This window comes from Cydia strobilella, chromosome 16 (genome assembly GCF_947568885.1).
Source record: "Cydia strobilella chromosome 16, ilCydStro3.1, whole genome shotgun sequence".
NCBI classification, from domain to species: Eukaryota; Metazoa; Arthropoda; class Insecta; order Lepidoptera; family Tortricidae; genus Cydia; species Cydia strobilella.
The window spans coordinates 1,569,693-1,589,325 of record NC_086056.1 but is presented as its reverse complement, the minus strand read 5'-3'; the positions used below and the strand labels follow the sequence as shown (position 1 = coordinate 1,589,325).

Genomic DNA, 19,633 nt, shown 5'->3' with positions numbered 1-19,633 from the left:
ATTCTTGTATATAATAAATGTATAAAAATAAATACTTTGTATTTTTTTTGTTGGACCAAATTACGTAAGAAAGTAACTCATTTATTTGATAATAAGTGTTATAAAATAAATATTAAAACTAAAACTAACTACAATTATAATAACTAAAGCTAAAAATTCAAAATACCTAACAAAAATTTGTGCCCTTGGTAGGGTGCCCATCACGCAGGCAGCGTTCCCGCGCTGGATTGCTATGATTTTACCATTTTTTGCTAGAACTAAATATTGATTATTTGATCAGCAAAGTAAAAAACGATATAAGACTTGCATCGTATAAAATTTCAGTAATCGAACTATTTGAGTACTTATGAACAGACGGGGTATAGTTAAAAAAATAGTCGCGGCTAATACTCGCGGCATTTTAGTTTGGTGTGAATCTATTGTCTCATATTTTTCTTTGACAGCATGCCGGCACTATAACTTGCCTAACATAGCAAACACCTGCAGAACAATTACGCCGTGCACCAATTACTGCTTGCCTGATGAATGCAGCCCGGACCTAATATTCGAAACCTAAGCAATAAACTAACCCAAATGGCAGTTTAATGCGTTCCAGATGCGTCTCTTTTTCTTAATAGTACGCAACAAAGTATTGCTGCGTAAATGCGAGCGCTTAGTTTTTTCTTTTGTCTCTCCTGAGTCCTTACTCCTTATCCTTAAACCTTGTCGGCTAGCTTTGAGATAGCTAATAACGTGAAATTTATCACAATACAATAGAATAAAAATAGTTTGCCGGGAGTAAAATAAAAATAGTCCATATAAAATGATTCAAATTTATTAATAACTTAAACATATACCTATCATGCAATACAGTAAATTAAAATAAATTAACCTATTCAAAAGTAAAATTAAGGTGTCGGCATGGTCGCTGTGACAACTGAAAATAAAAATTAATCGTTTAATGAAGATGATGGTGTGAACGTAGTAATAGGGTCCCGTTTTCACCCTTTGGCTACACAGGCTACACTACACGGTACACGGTAGCACGGCATTGAGGATCGGCCATAGATAAGTTTTCGAACGTAAAAAACTCAACACGGACCCCACCAGAATTATGCGGTTCTCATAAGATATTACATATTTGATATGAGAAACCACATATGTTTATCTTACCCTGTGTTCACATTCCTTCTTGACCATCTCTGTATGCTGGTTTGTATACAGGCTGGCTAAAAAATAAGTGCATTCCCGTTGCCAGGGAGGTTTTGGGATTATACTGAGCATCTTTTACTATGGGACCAACCCCGAAATCGCGAAAAAAATTTGACTGTTCCATACATTTTGGCTGGTCCATTTTTTATGGGAGGTATATATAATTTATAATATTATAATTTATAATATAATAATTTATCATATTTATATTTGATATGTTGCATCTTGAATAAATATCTGGGCATGCCATTTTCATATTTATATATGCCATACGGGGACCAACATATTTTGAGCTTTCTGTTCCAACAGTTGGTATACTAGTCTAGGGCTCAAAAATATTATGGTTCTCGCATAGACTGTTCAAACAAAGGGCTGTTTGTTCTTTGAACGAACCTAATATTCATATATGTATCAATATTCAACACTGGCTTACTATAATCTAATACTTAGTATAAGCCCATTGTTGTAGACTCTCAAAACGCAAAGGCAGTTGCTTGAGGACTTTGAGAGAGACAGGCAAGGCAGTGAGATGCTGTAAAGAGTAGGTAAATGTAACATTAGTAAATTAGGATAGTGACTTTCTAGTTTCAAAATGGTGATATTTATGGACGTAGAACGTGTTTTAGATAGGTATGATTATATTTTTATGTTAGATATTGGACTTATTTGGCCGTGGGACCTTACACATTTTGTTTTGAGGCGAGAGTGTTATTGTGGATTAGAAATCGAGCGACAAGGACAATTGGATCATTTTATTGTTGACATTAGTTTTGGAGTTAATGTTTTAATTTTAGTTGACCAACCGTACTTTTGGTGTAGTGTGTGTCGAAGGTGCATATACGACCACCAATTACCGGAGGAGTGCGAAGTGTGTGAAGAAAAAAGTAAGGGCTAAACTGCGTTTACCGGGTGCGTATATATATATTTAAATGTATGTATTTATTTATTGGACCAATAAACTATCCTACCTATTTCCTAATAAATAAAATCTTGCGTGTTCAGATCACGTCGGGGTCACCAATGTGGCAGTCGGGGTTTGGTAATGTGTTGGGATTGTTAGAAATAAAAGTCCATACGCGGTAACAATAATTAATCTATATTAAAAACTAAAAACTAAACTTACACAAATAACACAAACAAATTACACTTACACAAGTCGCATTTAACACTTATATCTAAAACCATAAGCCATTATAACAGATTGCCTACTGAACTAAAAATCATTACGGATCACTCGGTGTTTCATAGGGAATTGAAAATATTTTTATTGAGAGGTTGCTTTTACAAAGTGGATGAAATTTTTGATAATATTTAAGATTTAGGCTTATTATATTATGATTACACTAAGTTTTTAATAATTATAATTTTTTGAATAAATGTATGACTATAAGGTTATACTCATACATTTATTAAAAAAATATAATAATAAGTAGGCTTATTTACTAATTTAATACGTGATGGCCGCGGCTTCACGGCGGCGGCTGTCTGCAATAACAAAATATATAGGTTAACATTGATGCTATAGTAGTATTCGCTCATTTTGTAGTTTTAGCGAAGGAAGTGGTTATTTACGTTGCCAAATTTAAAGCATAGACCTTCACTCACTTTCGTTCGCTTCGGTCCAATTTTTTTGTCGAGATAGTTTTAGGAAATTATTTAAAATGGCGGAGTTGACACAAATGACGTAGGTGCCATTGGCATCTATTCTAAGACGCATAGAACCATTGCGGCTCGTTACAAAAACGATCGTGAATATCAACATACCCTAGTAGGGTTTCCTGCAAAGCATGCACCCTGGCGCCGCGCAGGGTAATGCTGCGGTCGGCGGCCGGGTGCGTCGGTCTTGACGCCCCGGAATAGCAACCGGCCGCGACCTGGTCCGCCCCGAGCCCGGCCTTGAGGGTCGAATACGGCGCGCAACCCCAACCGGGGTCGGTGGCGGGGTCGGCGGTATTGAAGCCGCCGAGGGTTCCATCTGAGGCCCTCTAACAAAAAGCGAAACAAAATGAAAATTTCAACGATAATGTCACGCAAGGGGAAACTAAGACTTAGTACTGAACGTTCTTACCTAAGGCAAAGGCGCAGGGGCATGCCGCACCCCCAGCATGTTTCAGCTGCCGGCGACGACGCCGGCTGCTCTGCTGCTTGTGCCTCTGCGCCCTCCGCCTCGTCCTCCGCACCCTCTCGCTGTCTTCGTGTCCTGAAGCTTCAAGCAAACATATCCCATTATGAATTTGTAAATTTACATAACTCGAATATGTATTATATAGTTACAGAACTTACCTAAGGCATTGAAAAATGTCTCTCAAAAAATCCATTATTTTATTTAGTTATATATGTTCGGTTCGGGCCTCGTCACTGAACTGAACAAGAGCATCGTAGAGATCGAGCTTACAGTTTACCAATTATCATTTTGTTTATTATATCATATTTCTCAAAGAGTTGTTTTGGGAACTCTCAACACCGCCGAATAACGAAATAGGAAACCCTTTAAGGTCCGCCACACCGCCATCTTAATACTTACAACAACATAAGGGTCAGCATAAATTATAATCAAACTAGCAGTTTCCCGCGACTCGTCTGCGTGGAATAACCCTTTAAAAGCTTCCAACTTTTCTGGGATAAAAACTATGCTATGTCCATTCCCGGGACTCCAACTATATACGAAATTTCAACTTAATCGGTTTAGCTAGCGCTAACGAGTGCGGCCGAGTCAAACAGACATTCAGTAAACAGAGTTATTACGTAACTTACTAATAAAACTTAAGCCTAAATAATGGGTTAAAGGCGCGGGCGCTGTATCCTAGAACTCATTATGGCTTGTTTAAAAAAAGCTTCCAAGTATGGTCGAACAATTATTTAACGGCCACCAGATGTGTATCTTTCTATCATAGAATGACTTTTACCTGACCCATAATTATTATTTGCAAACAGTTATTTTAGTCATGGTTATTTTTTTAACCAAGACACAAACAGATATGCTCTTCTTAATTATGCTATATTTTAAAGAAATAGTTATAATTATACGATTATTATATTTACCCATGATTATTTTAGTACAAAGTTCATTTTTTATTTTATTTTAAATGTTTATCAAGTCTGTTCTTAAAACTGTTCACAGAGGGAGCACTTATAACTGTCTTTATTACCTTAAACGTTAAACTTATTTATTACCGATCCTCAATACCGTGTAGCATTCATATACACTTTTTTTTAACATCATTTTCACAAGTAATTTTCCACCCATTGGAACCATATTAGCGGATTATCACAAACAAGAAGCATTTACTATTACAGTAATAATAAAATAACTAGGCAACATTAGAAAACAAATTGACTTAACTACAATAGGTAAGTAACTAATTATTTAAAACAAACCTCGTGTGCTCTTCCGATGCGTTATCTCCTTCCTGCTAGAGTCCTTCAGTCCACTTTCGCAAACAAAAAAAGGTCCTCGCGCCGTGATCATAATATTTTTTATAGCCATTGCTTCGTGTTTCAGAGTCATCTACAATAAATAAGTGATAAATATTAAGTAGTCTTTATAGTTAACATTATCGACTACCATCAGCATCACGTGTCGAATAATTTACTTACCATGAAATATCACAAATTCACAAGACAGCGGAGTATTAGTAATAGGGTCCCGTTTTTACCCTTTGGGTACGGAACCCTAAAAACGTGATTTTTTTGCGTAATGTTATGGAACCCATCGTCGGTTTTTATTGTAGTTTCGATGTTATTACTCACATATAAATGTAAAAGAAAATTGACATCTTTTACACGACTGCCCGAAAAAGGAGAAAATTGTAATCATGGCATGTCATACTAACATATAACATAAGTCAGTCCCTAGACTACAAGAAAAAATAGCTATTACAGAAAAGCGCGTTATTGTTATGCAAAAGAGAATTGTGGTAAACATTTCACTTATGTTGCAGAGGGAATTGATTTGTTAGCTGTTATCGACTGAACTTGAGAGTGCCAGAACTAAAGTGGCTAAAACTTAAATTTATTAACACTTCGAACAATCCAAAATATTTTAACATCGTCTCGACGTCATTTGGTCTTGTGAGATCTTACGTGAAACAGGAGACTTGTGTTTGTGTTCTAAAATGGAAAGAAAGTAAGTACTCATGGAATAATATTGTATTTAAAAATAAAGTTAAATCACCAATTTTGGATATTGATACCCTAGTGCCCATATGACTGTGCGGAAGTTCCGAAAAAAGTTAAGATTTCAGTGAAATGGTGATTACACTATAGTATGCTCACTGGTGCAAAGATATTTATTTTTCTACAAAATAAGTCACAATTGACCACTAGGGTATCGATATACGTAGTATTAATACCTTATCATTTGCACATATTAGGATTTAGACATAGTGATTTAGTTCTAATTAATGACGTGATATTGGAAGATCAAAATTAAGATAACAACTAACTGCCACTGTCAAATCTGTTCTAATTTTATTCTAGATCGGTTATATTTTTGGTCTCTATTTCTGAGCGCTCCCCAGCGCTTACACATTTCTGTTTGGCGTAATGGTTGACTGGGAGAGAATACGTTAAGGCATGCCTTTTGAACTCTTTTTGTGTGCATTGTGCAATAAAGTTTAAAATAAGTAATAAACTGTTTATTCTGTTTGCAGCGGAATTAATACGCCACCACCGTCATCGCCGGACGGTGTAACACCACCGCCGACACCGGAGGCGTCGACTTCGTCGGCGAGCGAACTGGACTCGCCGCCGAGGTCACCTACACTGCCGCCAACACCACCACCTGACCTTGTGGCGGCTGTTATATGGTGGCCACCGGCTCCTCTGCAGGAGCGGAGGCACAGCGCTCCTTTTTAATTTACTATGGGACCACAATTAAATAATAAAACAGTTCTATAGTAGTATTATTTCTAATTCTTTGTTGAACTTGTTCCTCCATTGTTGTTGCTCCATTATTTTTTTTTGAAATTTTCAACCTAACCAGTCAGTAAGATAAAAAGGTGGCTCGACAAAAGGCAAATTCACACCAGAGTTCTTTAGATTTAAATTTACAACGTTTGTTGTATGGGAGCCCCACTTAAATATTTATTTTATTCTGTTTTTAGGATTTGTTGTTATAGCGGCAACAGAAATACATCATCTGTGAAAATTACAACTGTCTAGCTATCACGGTTCATGAGATACAGCCTGGTGATAGACGGACAGACAGACGGACGGACAGCGGAGTCTTAGTAATAGGATCCCGTTTTTTATTACTGTTTGGGTAAGGAACCCTAACAATTGAATTTTTAATGAAATGTTTTATTTCATGTTTTATAGATGTTTGTAAAATTTGGTAAGTAATTACCTACAATTATCATGAGTGCTATAGAGAACTTGAAACGTCGAAATTGAATATTCCAATAATATTCAAATATGTAATACGGATAGTAATCCGTGACACAATCTATTTATTTATTAAATTTTATATTGAGGTATGGTGGCATATTAAAATGATGTAACAATCCTTTCCAGGGCCACCGTAAGATATCATGATATAAAGAAAAATAAAACCCATCGCGGCTCAAAGGATCGAAAGCCAGATGGGTAAAGCCGTCGAGATTGTTAATTTTTGTCTGAACCAAATCTTCCAGTTCGTTTTCATCGAATATGTAAGCACTACTGGCGTTGTTGTTAGTTGATTCTATAAAGCAATGCTTGTTTCCCCATTTCGCAAACTTAATAAAAGTTGGTGTTTCTATAACATTTTTGCATTTTCATCAAACCCTCCTAATTTTGGTTAAAAATGCCGTGGCCGTATTCTCCGAGTGCTTTTAAACTATCAATTATTTTCATATTTAAACATTTACAAAAATACGTTTAAAACGTTTGAAAGATTAGACACACTATCATTTTATTCAATTTGTAATACGCATTTGTAATACGTATTAATATATTTATAACATTTTGCTGTTATTCTTATTGGACCACTGTTTACATTCTGACAGAAAATCACAAAAAACTTCAAAAGAAATTCTAGTGGTCCGCCCCCAAATTTCATTGGTGGACAAAAGCTGACGAGCCTCGGGCAGATGTTCCCGCTTCAAACAAAATGCGCCTTTAAGGTGGTCGACTCTGGCTTTGGCCGATAGTACTTACCTACAAGTTAAAACACATTACACCTCTATAAATAAATGTTTTTCAATTAAAAAAGGGCAGAGAGCGAAAGAGAAACTACGGAGACAGCGTTTGTTCTGTTGAACCACGAATTCATAATAAAACTATGTAAGTACTTAAGTACATTATCTAATTGTTAAGCAAAGATTTTTTTGATTATTTTCAAACTCAAAAACACAAATCAAAAAATATTTAATATGTAAAACAATTTGATTTGTAGCCGTTTTTATAATAGTTAATTCATCCTATCAAAAATACCGGTTTATCCCCACTGACCCATTTAGATACCATCCTGCAAAACGAAAAACATTTTAATTGAGGAAAAAACTGGCCAAGTGCGAGTCGGACTCGCGCACCGAGGGTTCCGTACTTTTTAGTATTTGTTGTTATAGCGGCAACAGAAATACATCATCTGTGAAAATTTCAACTGTCTAGCTATCACGGCTCATGAGAATACAGACGGACAGACGGACAGCGGAGTCTTAGTAATAGGGTCCCGTTTTTACCCTTTGGGTACGGAACCCTAAAAAACAATAATAACAGCAGCATGCCTTTAGATCCACAGCGCAGGCTTCGTCATCATACGGAAATCTCATCCACCTTAGATTTCGTCAAAATAAAAAGTCCTATGTTGCAGGCGTCCGTAGGCTACGGTAACTGCTTACCATCAGGCGGGCCGTATGCTTGATTGCCACCGACGTGGTATAAAAAAAAGCGTTATTTATACGTCATAAATTTATAGAAGATTGACGTTTAAAATAACACTTGCTCTGTGTGTGGTGTGCTATCAACATCGTTGCAGACTAACTCTAGCAACGTAGGCTTCCTGCAATATAAAATTATGCTAATTATGCTAATTTTATATTGCAGGAAGCCTACGTTGCTAGAGTTAGTCTGCAACGATGTTGATAGCACACCACACACAGAGCAAGTGTTATTTTAAACGTCAATCTTCTATAAATTTATGACGTATAAATAACGCTTTTTTTTATACCACGTCGGTGGCAATCAAGCATACGGCCCGCCTGATGGTAAGCAGTTACCGTAGCCTACGGACGCCTGCAACACCGGAGATATTACACGCGCGTTGCCAACCCTAACACTCCTCTCCCTCGTTGAGCTCTGGCAACCCTACTTACCGGCAGGAACACAACACTATGAGTAGGGTCTAGTGTTATTTGGGTGCGGTTTTCTGTAAGGTGGAGGTACTTCCCCAGTTGGGCTCTGCTCTAGATCTGGAATGACATCCGCTGTCCTGTGCCCTACCACACAAAGCGAGATGTCATTCACATGTGCCCATACCTCTCTTTTGGACGTAGTTTAAGGACATATCCGGGTCCGGACGCAGTTTAAGGCCATACCCGGGTCCACTGGCCCCGGGGCTTGCACTGGTTAATCGTAATGTTAATCGTTGCAGACTTTTCTTGGTCTAACTCTATCATAGTGCTACATTATAGTGCCCACACTGTATCATGAGATCCATAATCGACGTAATTTCAGAATTATTAAAAGAGTACTGTTCACGTATTTACGAACCCTTCAATAACTCAGCTGGTCCTAGGTTCCCTAGTATATTAAAAACTTTGGACGGGCATTGCAATTAACCAATATGTGATAGCCACTAACCTTGAGCACACGCCGATGATTTTCGGGGATCCTGGTCCTTCTTCAGCTAGCTAGCACTTCCAGGACCTTGAGAGGTCGTTACACACGCCTTGTAAACTGATTGTTCGCAAACACCACCGAAATACCGAATTTTGGAAATATTAACACACAGAGGAACATGCGTTGCAGGCCGCGCCCGAGCCGCAGTGATTGACAGTCAGAGGTGTTGAATCTACCTCCGAATTTGCTCCGAAACGGCATACCCTCATATAAAAAAAAATGCCCGAACAGGTACCGTTTGAAAACAACACTAGTGACACGTTCCAAAACAGCATAACATAACATAAAAGCATCATAAAACGTTTTCAACATAAATTCACCTAACTTTAAAGAACACCCATTATGAATACTATCTGGCATTTATCTTTCAAGGGCCAAACAGGGGTGTGTAGCGCAGGGCATTATCAGAAGTCCCTCGGGCCCTTTATTGAGTTTAGACCCTTGGCGACTGGACCATTATGTAAATTGCGCCGGAAATATGTCTTCTGTTATGATTTTTGTGCTTTTAGCGGGTAAAGATGTGGAAGTAACATACAAGATAACACACTTAGGTCTATCAACAGTTGATAATATGGAGACGTTGTTACTTATGTTGTTAAGTATCTTTTTACCGGCGACATAAAGGAGAATTTGGCTTTATTTGATATTCTCTGTTGTTAGGGATAAAGAAAGACGCCAGAATTTCGCACATTAATCCGCCATTTCCAATCTCTATCGCAAGTTACGTTCTTCAAAGCGTTACGTAGATCGCGAAGTAAAATTGCAATTAAATTAATAAAAAAAAATGGCGAGGCCTGTTGCGGATATCAGCATTGGTATTTTTGGGACGAAGCATGTTGCTGATTTGCATTTGTAGCCACCAGACGAAGCCTGTGTTGCGGATTTCTTACATGTAACTAGAGTATTTTTTGAGATTTTCTCAATTTCTGTATTTTTTTTAAGTAGTGTGCACATTTTTTATAAATATAAATATATGAGGTTTTATTAAATTAACTATATCTTGAACCTTATAAATCTAAAATGTTTGTTTCATATATACATGTTATAAACCAAACATGTACTTAATTGACAAACAACCAAGGCAAACTTTCAATCTTCAACTGACCCGCAACTAAAAGTAAGGACTATAAGGACCAATAAGGACTCTCAATAAGGACCGGGACCCAATTATCCAAACGCATCCAACTACAAAACTTATGACAGATAAACCCTAGTCAGAAGTCTTCCAACTCCATTGGACCCCGTGACCATATTTCGGGTCTCTTTGTCCGTAATAACAGGCTTGTCCCGTAATTCAGGGGGCACTTTGAAACACGATACTATACAAAGGCAGCCCATCAAAATTCTGGGTACGTCACAGGCCCAATTTATCATTTTCCCGAGAATTTTCACTCATGGAGACGTGTGGGTTGTGGCTTAAATGAGAGCGGAGGCGTTATTTAAGTGCCGTGCTCTTTTAAGTTATTATTAAAGTCATAAACTGAATTAGAGGTCAAATACTAAAGTAAAACTGACGAAGGCCTATATTCTTTGATTTAAATATAACACGCCTACGCTTTCACATAATATATCGTTACTAATTCAAGTGTGATATAAACAGATGAGTGACATGAGGTCTTTCATTAACTGGTTATTCCTATTCTTAAAAATATGCTCTCAAATATTTACAAAACAAACTATGACTAGAGTTTTGAATGATTCACGGTTAGTTTCACTAGACTTATATTGACCGGGATATATCTTCAGTCCAGGCGCGGCTTCCTCTAAGGAGCGCTTGTGCAGTGCACTCCCATAAATAATCATAATGAAATTATAGTGCCTAATTAATATATTACTCTTTAAGATCTATCGTACAAAAGTAAAATACCAATTAAATAATTACCTTTATTCATTATAAGTTTATAGACGGCCTATACTACTCGGCCTACTCCTATAATTTCATAGGAATCATAGGTAACGCGCGAAGCGGAGCGCTTTGGATTGCGCTCCTATGAAAAAGATTTAGTACATAAAATCAATAGGAAATTCAATGAGAGCGAAAGAGAAGTTTCGCTACAGTTCCGCACGTGAAACAGAAGATTTTCTATGAAGAAAGAGGTAAAATTGGAGCGGCGCTCCGTAGCCCGTTTGACCTTGCGCCCTCTCGTCGAATGCGCGCGCATTGTGCGCGCCATATTGTCACTTGTTTGTAAACAGACCTTAGTTAGTAGTCAATTTTAAAGTACGCGCGTGAATGGAATTTTGGCATTTTTTTATTATAAATAATTAACCAAGAGTTTAAGCAGTAAGTGCACATAATTTGTTTGTTGTGAGGTATTTAAAATGAATGAATTTAACGGGAGAATGTGAAAAAAGTTTACAAAATCGACTCGAGTTCAATATAAAAGGAAAACCTTGAACTTTCGTAACAATGTTCGTCAAAAACAAAAACTTATATGTCATTAAATAAGATCAATATGCAAAAACACCGTGGTTGTGTTATGTCGCTGTGATAAAAGTAACTAGGTGTTTTAGTTTATCGTGTTACCTACCTAAGTACATATGTCTTGTTTGGAGCGGGCGCGGGCGGGCCGGGCGACGGCTGTGCGGTGAGTTTGCTTGGACCGAAACCGATGTGTTAACAATTTAGCACATATTTCCATAAAATTTTAAAACAACATTCACAACCTAGAATCCATTTGTAAAATGAACTGCAGTTAGCGTCTATCGGTCGTCAAGATATTCGTAATAGCGAAATTCTATAAGAGAGTTCAATGACCGTATTTTGTGTCGGTTAATTGAATGTGTAGTTTTTTACTGTGATAGTGAACACCCATAATATAGAATCACCAGCCGCCGCTGCTTCAGTCACCCGTGAACATGATGCATGTAACTGCGTCAAAATATCGGGAGCTCACAAATAATACAAAAGGTAATCACGGTCTATATCCCGGTCAATATAAGTCTAGTGAAACTATGACTAAATTCAAAATGTTGTTACCAAGCTTCATGTAATTTAAACATGTCGTTTAAAAATGAGAGATTAACTTCTATTGTATTGGAGCAGTTTAAAGGCGGCTGGTTCATGTGACTCGGGACTGTACGCTTATGCCCAATCCCAAAGCCTTTCGTGTCACCTTTCGTAGCTACTTACAATTTACGCCATGACAGTTTATGCGACATAAGTATTACATGTAATAAGATTCTGCGAAGAAATATGATTTTTTTCTATAGATTTTGATCCTTTTACCTACCTGTCTTCTTTGTCGGTCCCTCATTACTGAGGATCGTGACCGCTAGGTTTTTCAGCTCTTGTGATTTGCCTCCATCGGTTTCGATCTCCCGTGACCGCTTGATGGAGTTTGCCTCCTTAACTTCGTCGGACCATCTAGTTGGTGGGGGGCCCTACCTCTATAATCCCCCTCAAGCATCTGCCACCCTTAAATACTTTCCCAAATAGATATATCTCGACAGTTTCCATTAAGAAGTATCTGCCACAGTTTGATTGTTCTACATAAAGAGACTATTTATTATTCACAATGACGGGACTTAATCGCGTAAAATTAGTTTTAAATTCACCTCCGACGTTTCGAGGACGGCGTTGTCCCCGAGTCTCGTCGAGTCGAGTCGAGTCTTCTCCGAGACCACGGGGACAACGCCGTCCTCGAAACGTCGGAGGTGAATTTAAAACTTATTTTACGCGATTAAGTCCCGTCGTTGTGAATAATAATGAGTAAAAATCGTGAAAGTTTAAATAAAGAGACTATATTTCTTAGGCTATCAATTCAAAAAATGATAGATACTTTTGATGCATTGTCAAATATTTATGCTACTTTTATACCTATACTGACTATACCTGCAAAACACAATAAATTCAGGTAGGTATAAATAAATTTAGTGCGGCTGCCCCTATCAAACCAGCCATACTGGTTGACTTATGTTTAAAAAATTTGTCATTATGTAGGAGAATGTAAATTTTTCCGTACAAAAAAAGTCGCTTCTGTATTCTGTATGGAGTACCTACCTAAAATGATTTCAGTTCATCGACCAAATACCGCAATACTAACGAAAATCGCATGCAAGTTCTTTAACTTTCTGAACGGAGCTTTAATTATATCCTATCGAGGGAGTTAAAATCTGTAGCGGAAAAACTGTTAAATGTGTCATCCAAAAATTACCCAATAATTCCAGTAACAACCAGAAATGAACATTAAGCTAAAATTGATGCAAAAACTAATACGTACGGGTTCTTTACTGGCAAGACTAGGGGGTGACTGCACAAAAGATTCCTATGGGTCGAAGTGTATCCGCAAGGGCCCCCGAAAACCATAAGATAAGATAAGATAGATACTGGCAAGACTTTTGTCGCCCACTTTTGCGTCACGCTACACGCCAGAGCGTACTAGTTAAAAACTCCTGCTATATAACAAAATTTAAATGGCTCCTTCTAAGACAGAAACAAGAAGCTTACACAAGTACAACGAAACCTTATTAAACTTTATTTGACTCTTTCATAAAACGCTTCCAGCGCCTTTGTCTGAACAAAAAAAAAACCACAGCTCTTTATTCATTTTAATAGAACTTTCCTTCCAAGTCTTATTTTCCATGTTGAAATCAGCTATTGTTTATTTGCTTCAAAACTTTTGCTTCGATAAAAGTGTATTTTAATAGGAATTGCTAGTCGGTTAAGACCTTTGGAAAATAAAGGATGGAGAGAGGAAATAGGGTAGTTTTCCTTTGATAGCAAAAGGAAGAAATACAAGAGAACCATTTTGGACGCGGTACCGAGCGGTCGTGCCCGGAGCGAACAAATAAGCCTCATAAACGCTTAAAAGCACCCATCGAAACAATAGCACCCATCGCCAGATGGTCGAGCTTGTTCCGCGCTAACATCCAACCAAGAGCTGTCCCGCGCTCTCGCGACACTCTATTGCCCAATTCCAGAATTCCGTGAAAGTGTTTATAGTGACGGCTATCAGTGCTTCCCGATTATATAGTACTTAAGTGTACCTGTGTGCGGTCCGTGCCTATCGCTGCTGCATCAGCGGCCCAACGCCGAGACGCGGCGGCTGCCTACAACACGGCAAAGTTTGGTGAGATCTTTCCAAGTCTGTTAGGCCAAAGCTTTAGGCACAATACCCCTGGTGCACAAAGTCTAGATCTGTCCAGGCCTTTAGCCTAAGTTTAAAGCTAGGCCGATATCCCACCCCAATACACATAATAACTAAACGTATTTTGACTTGACTACTCGCTGACAATCGCGCATTTATCTTAATACCCTTAAATAAGCGAATAAATAACATAGGAAGGCACACATATCTTCAACCGCCCACCAGTTGTTAGCACTTCATAAATAGTACAGCAAAGGTCAGACAATAATTTAACCAGGAATTTGAACTACATAACTTACTGTACATATAAAACGATTAAAACTTGCTCAAGTATTGCACATATCTTGTAATCGCACCTATAAAGGGTACTATAATAAACCGGGAATATAATGTACTAGGTAAAAAAGGTAAAAGAGGCAGAGTTCATTACTAAAAAGCTGACTCATCGGTCTAGTTTCAGCTAGAGTTGGAGCGACATCTACCTGATTAGTCTTTATTTACGAACACAATTTAGCACCATTGCTTATCATTAAATAATAAATGATTCTCCCTCATTAAGACACCTATGGTATACACAATAGTACACACGAGGTCAGCATATATCGAAGGATTACATCGCAATCCAGGCAACTAAAGATCATATTAATACCCTACATTATAACCAACAGTGTACTCGTAGTATATAACAATCTTAGGTACCCCACTGACTCAGAATCTGGAGACATATTGCTTCCCGGAAATTCCAGAACATATTATTCGACATCTGGCACACAAAACCCGGGGCTTTTCTCTTGAACCGCCTTGCCAGTGCGAGGGCAATACTAAACATTGTGCATTCATTCCATAGAACAAACCAATAAAAATATATATAAAAACAAAGACCGTCTTGCTAACAAAGATAAATTACTTTTAAGAACTTTTAAGAACGCAATTTTGTTGTAAAAGGGTAACATATGCCGGAAACCATAGGATCCCTTAACAAACAGCGTTTATTACACAAAAAAACTACAAAAACTACTGACGCAAGGTTTTTTGCGTGTTTCTCGGTCCTATTGTCTACATCCACAGGACAGTAATTAAATGTACGGTCAGTAATTTTCGGGTTGCTCAGACATTATCATAATATAGACAATAAAGCAGACATCAAAAATAACTTTCGATAACTCATGCCAGCCATTGCAGGGCCCAAACTGCGTACTTAATACAACCAGTTCATTATTCGCCACCTCTACTTAAGTTGCATGTCATACACCTAAGAGTCTAGTTAATAAGTTTAACTAAAACCCATAACGTAAGTACATGAATCACAAACCCTCTCCACAGCATAACACCTCAATACTACATAGTTGCACCCTAAGCATACACGGCCGATCACTGTCTAAGTTACACTACATGTTATACAATTAAGAATCTACATAATTAGCTACTAAGTTAAACGGCATACAAACAGATAGATTTTAAGCCCTCTCCACAGCACGGCCCTCCCTGGCAATTAGGATAAGCTCAGAGAAGCAAAGGTCTGGAAGGAACACCAAAGATACGTACGACTCTATACGCTGAGTTGCGTGTATAGGTAATAATAATAAGAACTTAGCTATATAAACAAAGCAAGTACATACCTGCTCATACTATAAGCTACAAGAAACAACATGGAAAACGAAGCCCCAATCTTAAGGATACAAGGGGATGGAAACTGCCTGTACCGGGCATTAGCCCACCAAATAAACGACTTATATGACCTAACATTTGACTATCAGGCAATCCGACGGGACCTCGCTCGTTATGTCGAGGAAAACCAAAGCGATCCAAAGATGCACCTTGCAATTATGAGCAACCTGGACTCGTCGGCACGAAGTGCAGAAATCATAAATTATATAAAATCACAATACCAAGACGGTACTTGGGGCGGTACCGATATTTTAATAGCGGCGGCAGAATACTACGGCATAAATGTGAAAATATTTCAGGGATTACCACCACGAGAAACAGCATGCTTTACCCCCAAGATACCGAACGACGCGGTAGGAAATATAGGCCTTATATTCACTGGAAACCACTATGACTGCTTTGAAAGCCACCTAGGAGTCCTCACCAGAGACGTAACGCCAAACGACCTACGCCTCACAGCGGGAACAGGCACCCCAGAGGAGATACCAGACGCGACCGGCTACGGGCTCACTCGCCCCAGACCGCACCACGCCATTCAAAAACAGATAGGAAACATAAACGTGGCCACATGGAACGTAAGAGGCGCTGCGACACAGACTAAAAAACGTCAAATTGACTCAATATTAGAAGAAAAGTCAATACACATTGCGTGCTTACAAGAAACGCATCTTAAAATCGGCACGTTCGACTCAAACCACTATACGTGGCATCTAAGTGGAAATAATAACAAAAGAGGCCTAGCCATACTTATCAGAAAAAATAGCGGCCTTAAACTAATTTGGGCAAAAGCAAACGTAAACAATATGGTAGCCTCGATAGCTACAGGCAGCGGAACCACACTATTCATCGTCACAACCCACTGGTCTAATGCAACGTCTGCTGCAGCAAATGACCTAACCCGCCTCTTGCAGTTATTAGATAAGAAACCGAAAAACTCGATACCTATCATCCTAGGCGACTTCAATGCACACATAGGCCACAAAGACACAGCCACACTCCGTGACCGAAAGCAAATTGGTAGAAACCTGTTGCACGAGACAACCAACTACAATGGAGAGATCTTATTAGACTTGATCCACCGAGAGAAATTCCGACTAGACACATCGTTTGGCCGGGGAAGCTGCAAACTGACCTGGAGATCAGGCAAGACCACTTCACAAATCGACCATATAATGACAGAAGCAAGAAGTCAACCTATTTTCAATTTCATCAAAGGGGAGTACTCAAACCTATCCGACCACAAAATCATATGGGGAAACTTGAAACCTAGAGAAGAGATATCCAATAAGAAGCCATCTTACCAGTCACCCAAAGAGAATCTGACAAGCGAATTCAACTACAGGACCCTAAATTACGAACAACTTCAAAACAGTACAACAATCAAAGAATACCAACGATGCTTAACTGAACTGACAAACAAGAGTAGGGCGGAAGGATCAGCTCCACTGACATGGGAAAACATCACAAACATAATGAAAACTGCAGCCAATAAGACCCTAAAATACGAACCGAACTACTCCAAGGAACGAGAAGAGGCGCTAACAAATCTACAAAAGGCCAAATTCCAAAATAAACGCAACCCCCTAGACTCCTCAGCTCGAAATAAGCTTAAAGAATGTAGACGGCGCTTACAAGAGATCGAAGCCGCAGACGACGAAAAAGAATGCCGAACGTTCTTCAGCGGGCTAGCCAAAACACACCCGTCGATGAGAATGAAAATAACCTACGACTTCTACAGACGGCACAAGCAAAAAGAAAGGCGACGAATCAAAAACACCTTTATTCCAATGTCAAAGTGGGAAAAAGAACTTGACAATATGGAGGGGCCCTTCATTGACGGACTCATCGATGAGGACCCATCAGAACTAGGAGATGAGCCCACAATGGCCGACATTGACAAAATCCTTAGCCAAATGCGAAACGGCACCGCTCCCGGTATCGACCAGGTGGTCACGGAGCTATACAAGGCAAACACGCAAGATCTAAAATCCGAGATATTAGACCATATAAAAACGGCCTGGAGAAAAAATATCCTTCCGTCTACTTGGACACAGTCAGTCCAAGTACCTCTTCCAAAAAAACCCACCCCGAAAACGGTAAACGACTACCGCCGCATTTCGATTTGCACCACAGGATACAGAATATACGCAAATTTTCTCCTAGCAAAGCTAGATGAAATAACTAAGGAGCTAGGCAATTACCAAGCAGCCTTTCTGAAAAATAGATCGACAGACGACCACATGTTCACACTACGCCGAATCTTGGATGAGGAGTGGAGAGCTGGTAATAAAACCTACGTCCTCTCGATTGATTTAGAAAAAGCCTTCGACACAGTGGACCTAAACGCCCTCAGAGATATCTTACTGAGCAGAACCAACAGAGCTATGACTAATAGAATAGTCAAAGCGGCTATGAACGAATCAACCTGCATAAAATGGTTCGGTCAACAAACCAGGTGGATTAATAAAGGTAAAGGCGTCAAACAGGGGTGCCCTCTCTCTCCCAGGCTGTTTACTATACTAATGGATGACGTATTTATAACCCTAGAAGAGGAACTTACCTTTCTGAAACTTAATCAGGACAAAGAAATACAATTACCGGTCATACTAGCATTTGCAGATGACGTAATCATAGTCTCCAACTGTATACAACAACTGGACACCATTTACACCAAGGCCAAATCCCTTTTCGAAACGGTAGGCCTCAGAGTTAATGAAACCAAAACTAAATTGTTAGTACGAGACCCACTAAATACGGATCATGGTCTAAGAAACTTTGTCACACTCAGTAACGCACCAATACCCCCAGTGAAAGAAATCAAATATCTAGGAACTTACATCACGTCTACCCTCTGTAGAAATAGCACAGTCCACACACGATGCAAGCAGGCTGTCCGGAACGCCAAGGTCCTCACAAACTTCATCAAGGAGTCTCGTATGCAATGGCAGATTACACGTCTGCTATATAAAATGGTTATCGAACCGACCATCACATACGGGCTCAAATGTGCGGCCTTAACCAAAGCTAATAGATCGAAACTTAGACGATACGAACGAATAATCCTAAGAGACATGATAAATAAATCAGGAACAGCGCCGAAACCTGGTAAGGTCTGCGATATACTAAACGGCAAAACAATAACAAAAAGGATAAAATGCCTCCGAATGTGCTACCTAGGACACATCCTAAGACGCCCAAAACCGCACCTCTTAGAAGCTGCATATAACTATAGAGCTAGTAAACTTAAAGTTGGTAGACCAATCTACACGTGGGAAAACTCACTGACACAAGACATGGAGTATTACACCAGGCACCCCTCTGATTGGCCCAACATGGCAGACGACAAAGACGAATTCATCAAAGCAGCAAGAGAAATATACCAACAAGATGAAACCGACAGCGAATCAGAAGAAGAAGAAGAACCAGCACTCCGAACCGACGAACAAACGGCATCTCAAGATGACATCTGTCCTGCTTGACACAAGACATTATGAAGACCGAAACGGAAACAACGAGAAGCATATCACCAACGCTCTCCCTCGACGACATAACCTACCCCACCTACTTTCCAATATTGGCTTAAGGCTGCATAGCCGGCTGATTATAACTATCCCTTCCCATCCCAGAGCGTGTCACTCCCCATAAAATTACGTCCCCTGGTATGCCGGCTAGTCCGGAGCAGGCATGTTCCTGGCTGGGTGTGGCGTCTCTTGTCTTGTCTTGTCTTGTCTGTGATAGCAAAAGGAAGAAATACAAGAAAAAAACAGTTATTAGTTTGATACAGTCACTGAGACGGGTTTTGTATTAAATGCTTCGCGCATTTTCACTGTGTTTAAGAAGACTTAGAGGAAAATATATCATTG

At 39.1% G+C, this 19,633-nt stretch overlaps 1 protein-coding gene and 1 long non-coding RNA gene across 2 annotated transcripts in view; both read right to left on the bottom strand.

Moving 5' to 3' along the window:
* The window catches only part of LOC134748376 (uncharacterized), a 351,953-nt gene that overhangs the window by 210,176 nt on the left and 122,144 nt on the right, over nt 1-19,633 (bottom strand). The gene's annotated exons all lie outside the window — the stretch shown is intronic.
* On the bottom strand, nt 1,631-4,849 carry LOC134748480 (uncharacterized). The gene is made up of 4 exons (XM_063683282.1): nt 4,570-4,849; nt 3,260-3,397; nt 2,956-3,176; nt 1,631-1,723 (listed from the first exon to the last, which is right to left on the bottom strand). The coding sequence occupies exons 1-4, from the start codon at nt 4,697-4,699 to the stop codon at nt 1,631-1,633; spliced, it is 582 nt and encodes a 193-aa protein (XP_063539352.1). The 5' UTR covers nt 4,700-4,849.

Bases quoted from the DNA above. Each gene is read 5' to 3' on its own strand.
- LOC134748480 (XM_063683282.1), bottom strand. From the start codon at position 4,699: ATGACTCTGAAACACGAAGCAATGGCTATAAAAAATATTATGATCACG. The intron at 3,398-4,569 runs GTTTGTTTTAAA...GTTTGCTTGAAG, and splicing joins GCATCGGAAGAGCACACGAG to CTTCAGGACACGAAGACAGC. The intron at 3,177-3,259 runs GTAAGAACGTTC...GCTTTTTGTTAG, and splicing joins CCCCTGCGCCTTTGCCTTAG to AGGGCCTCAGATGGAACCCT.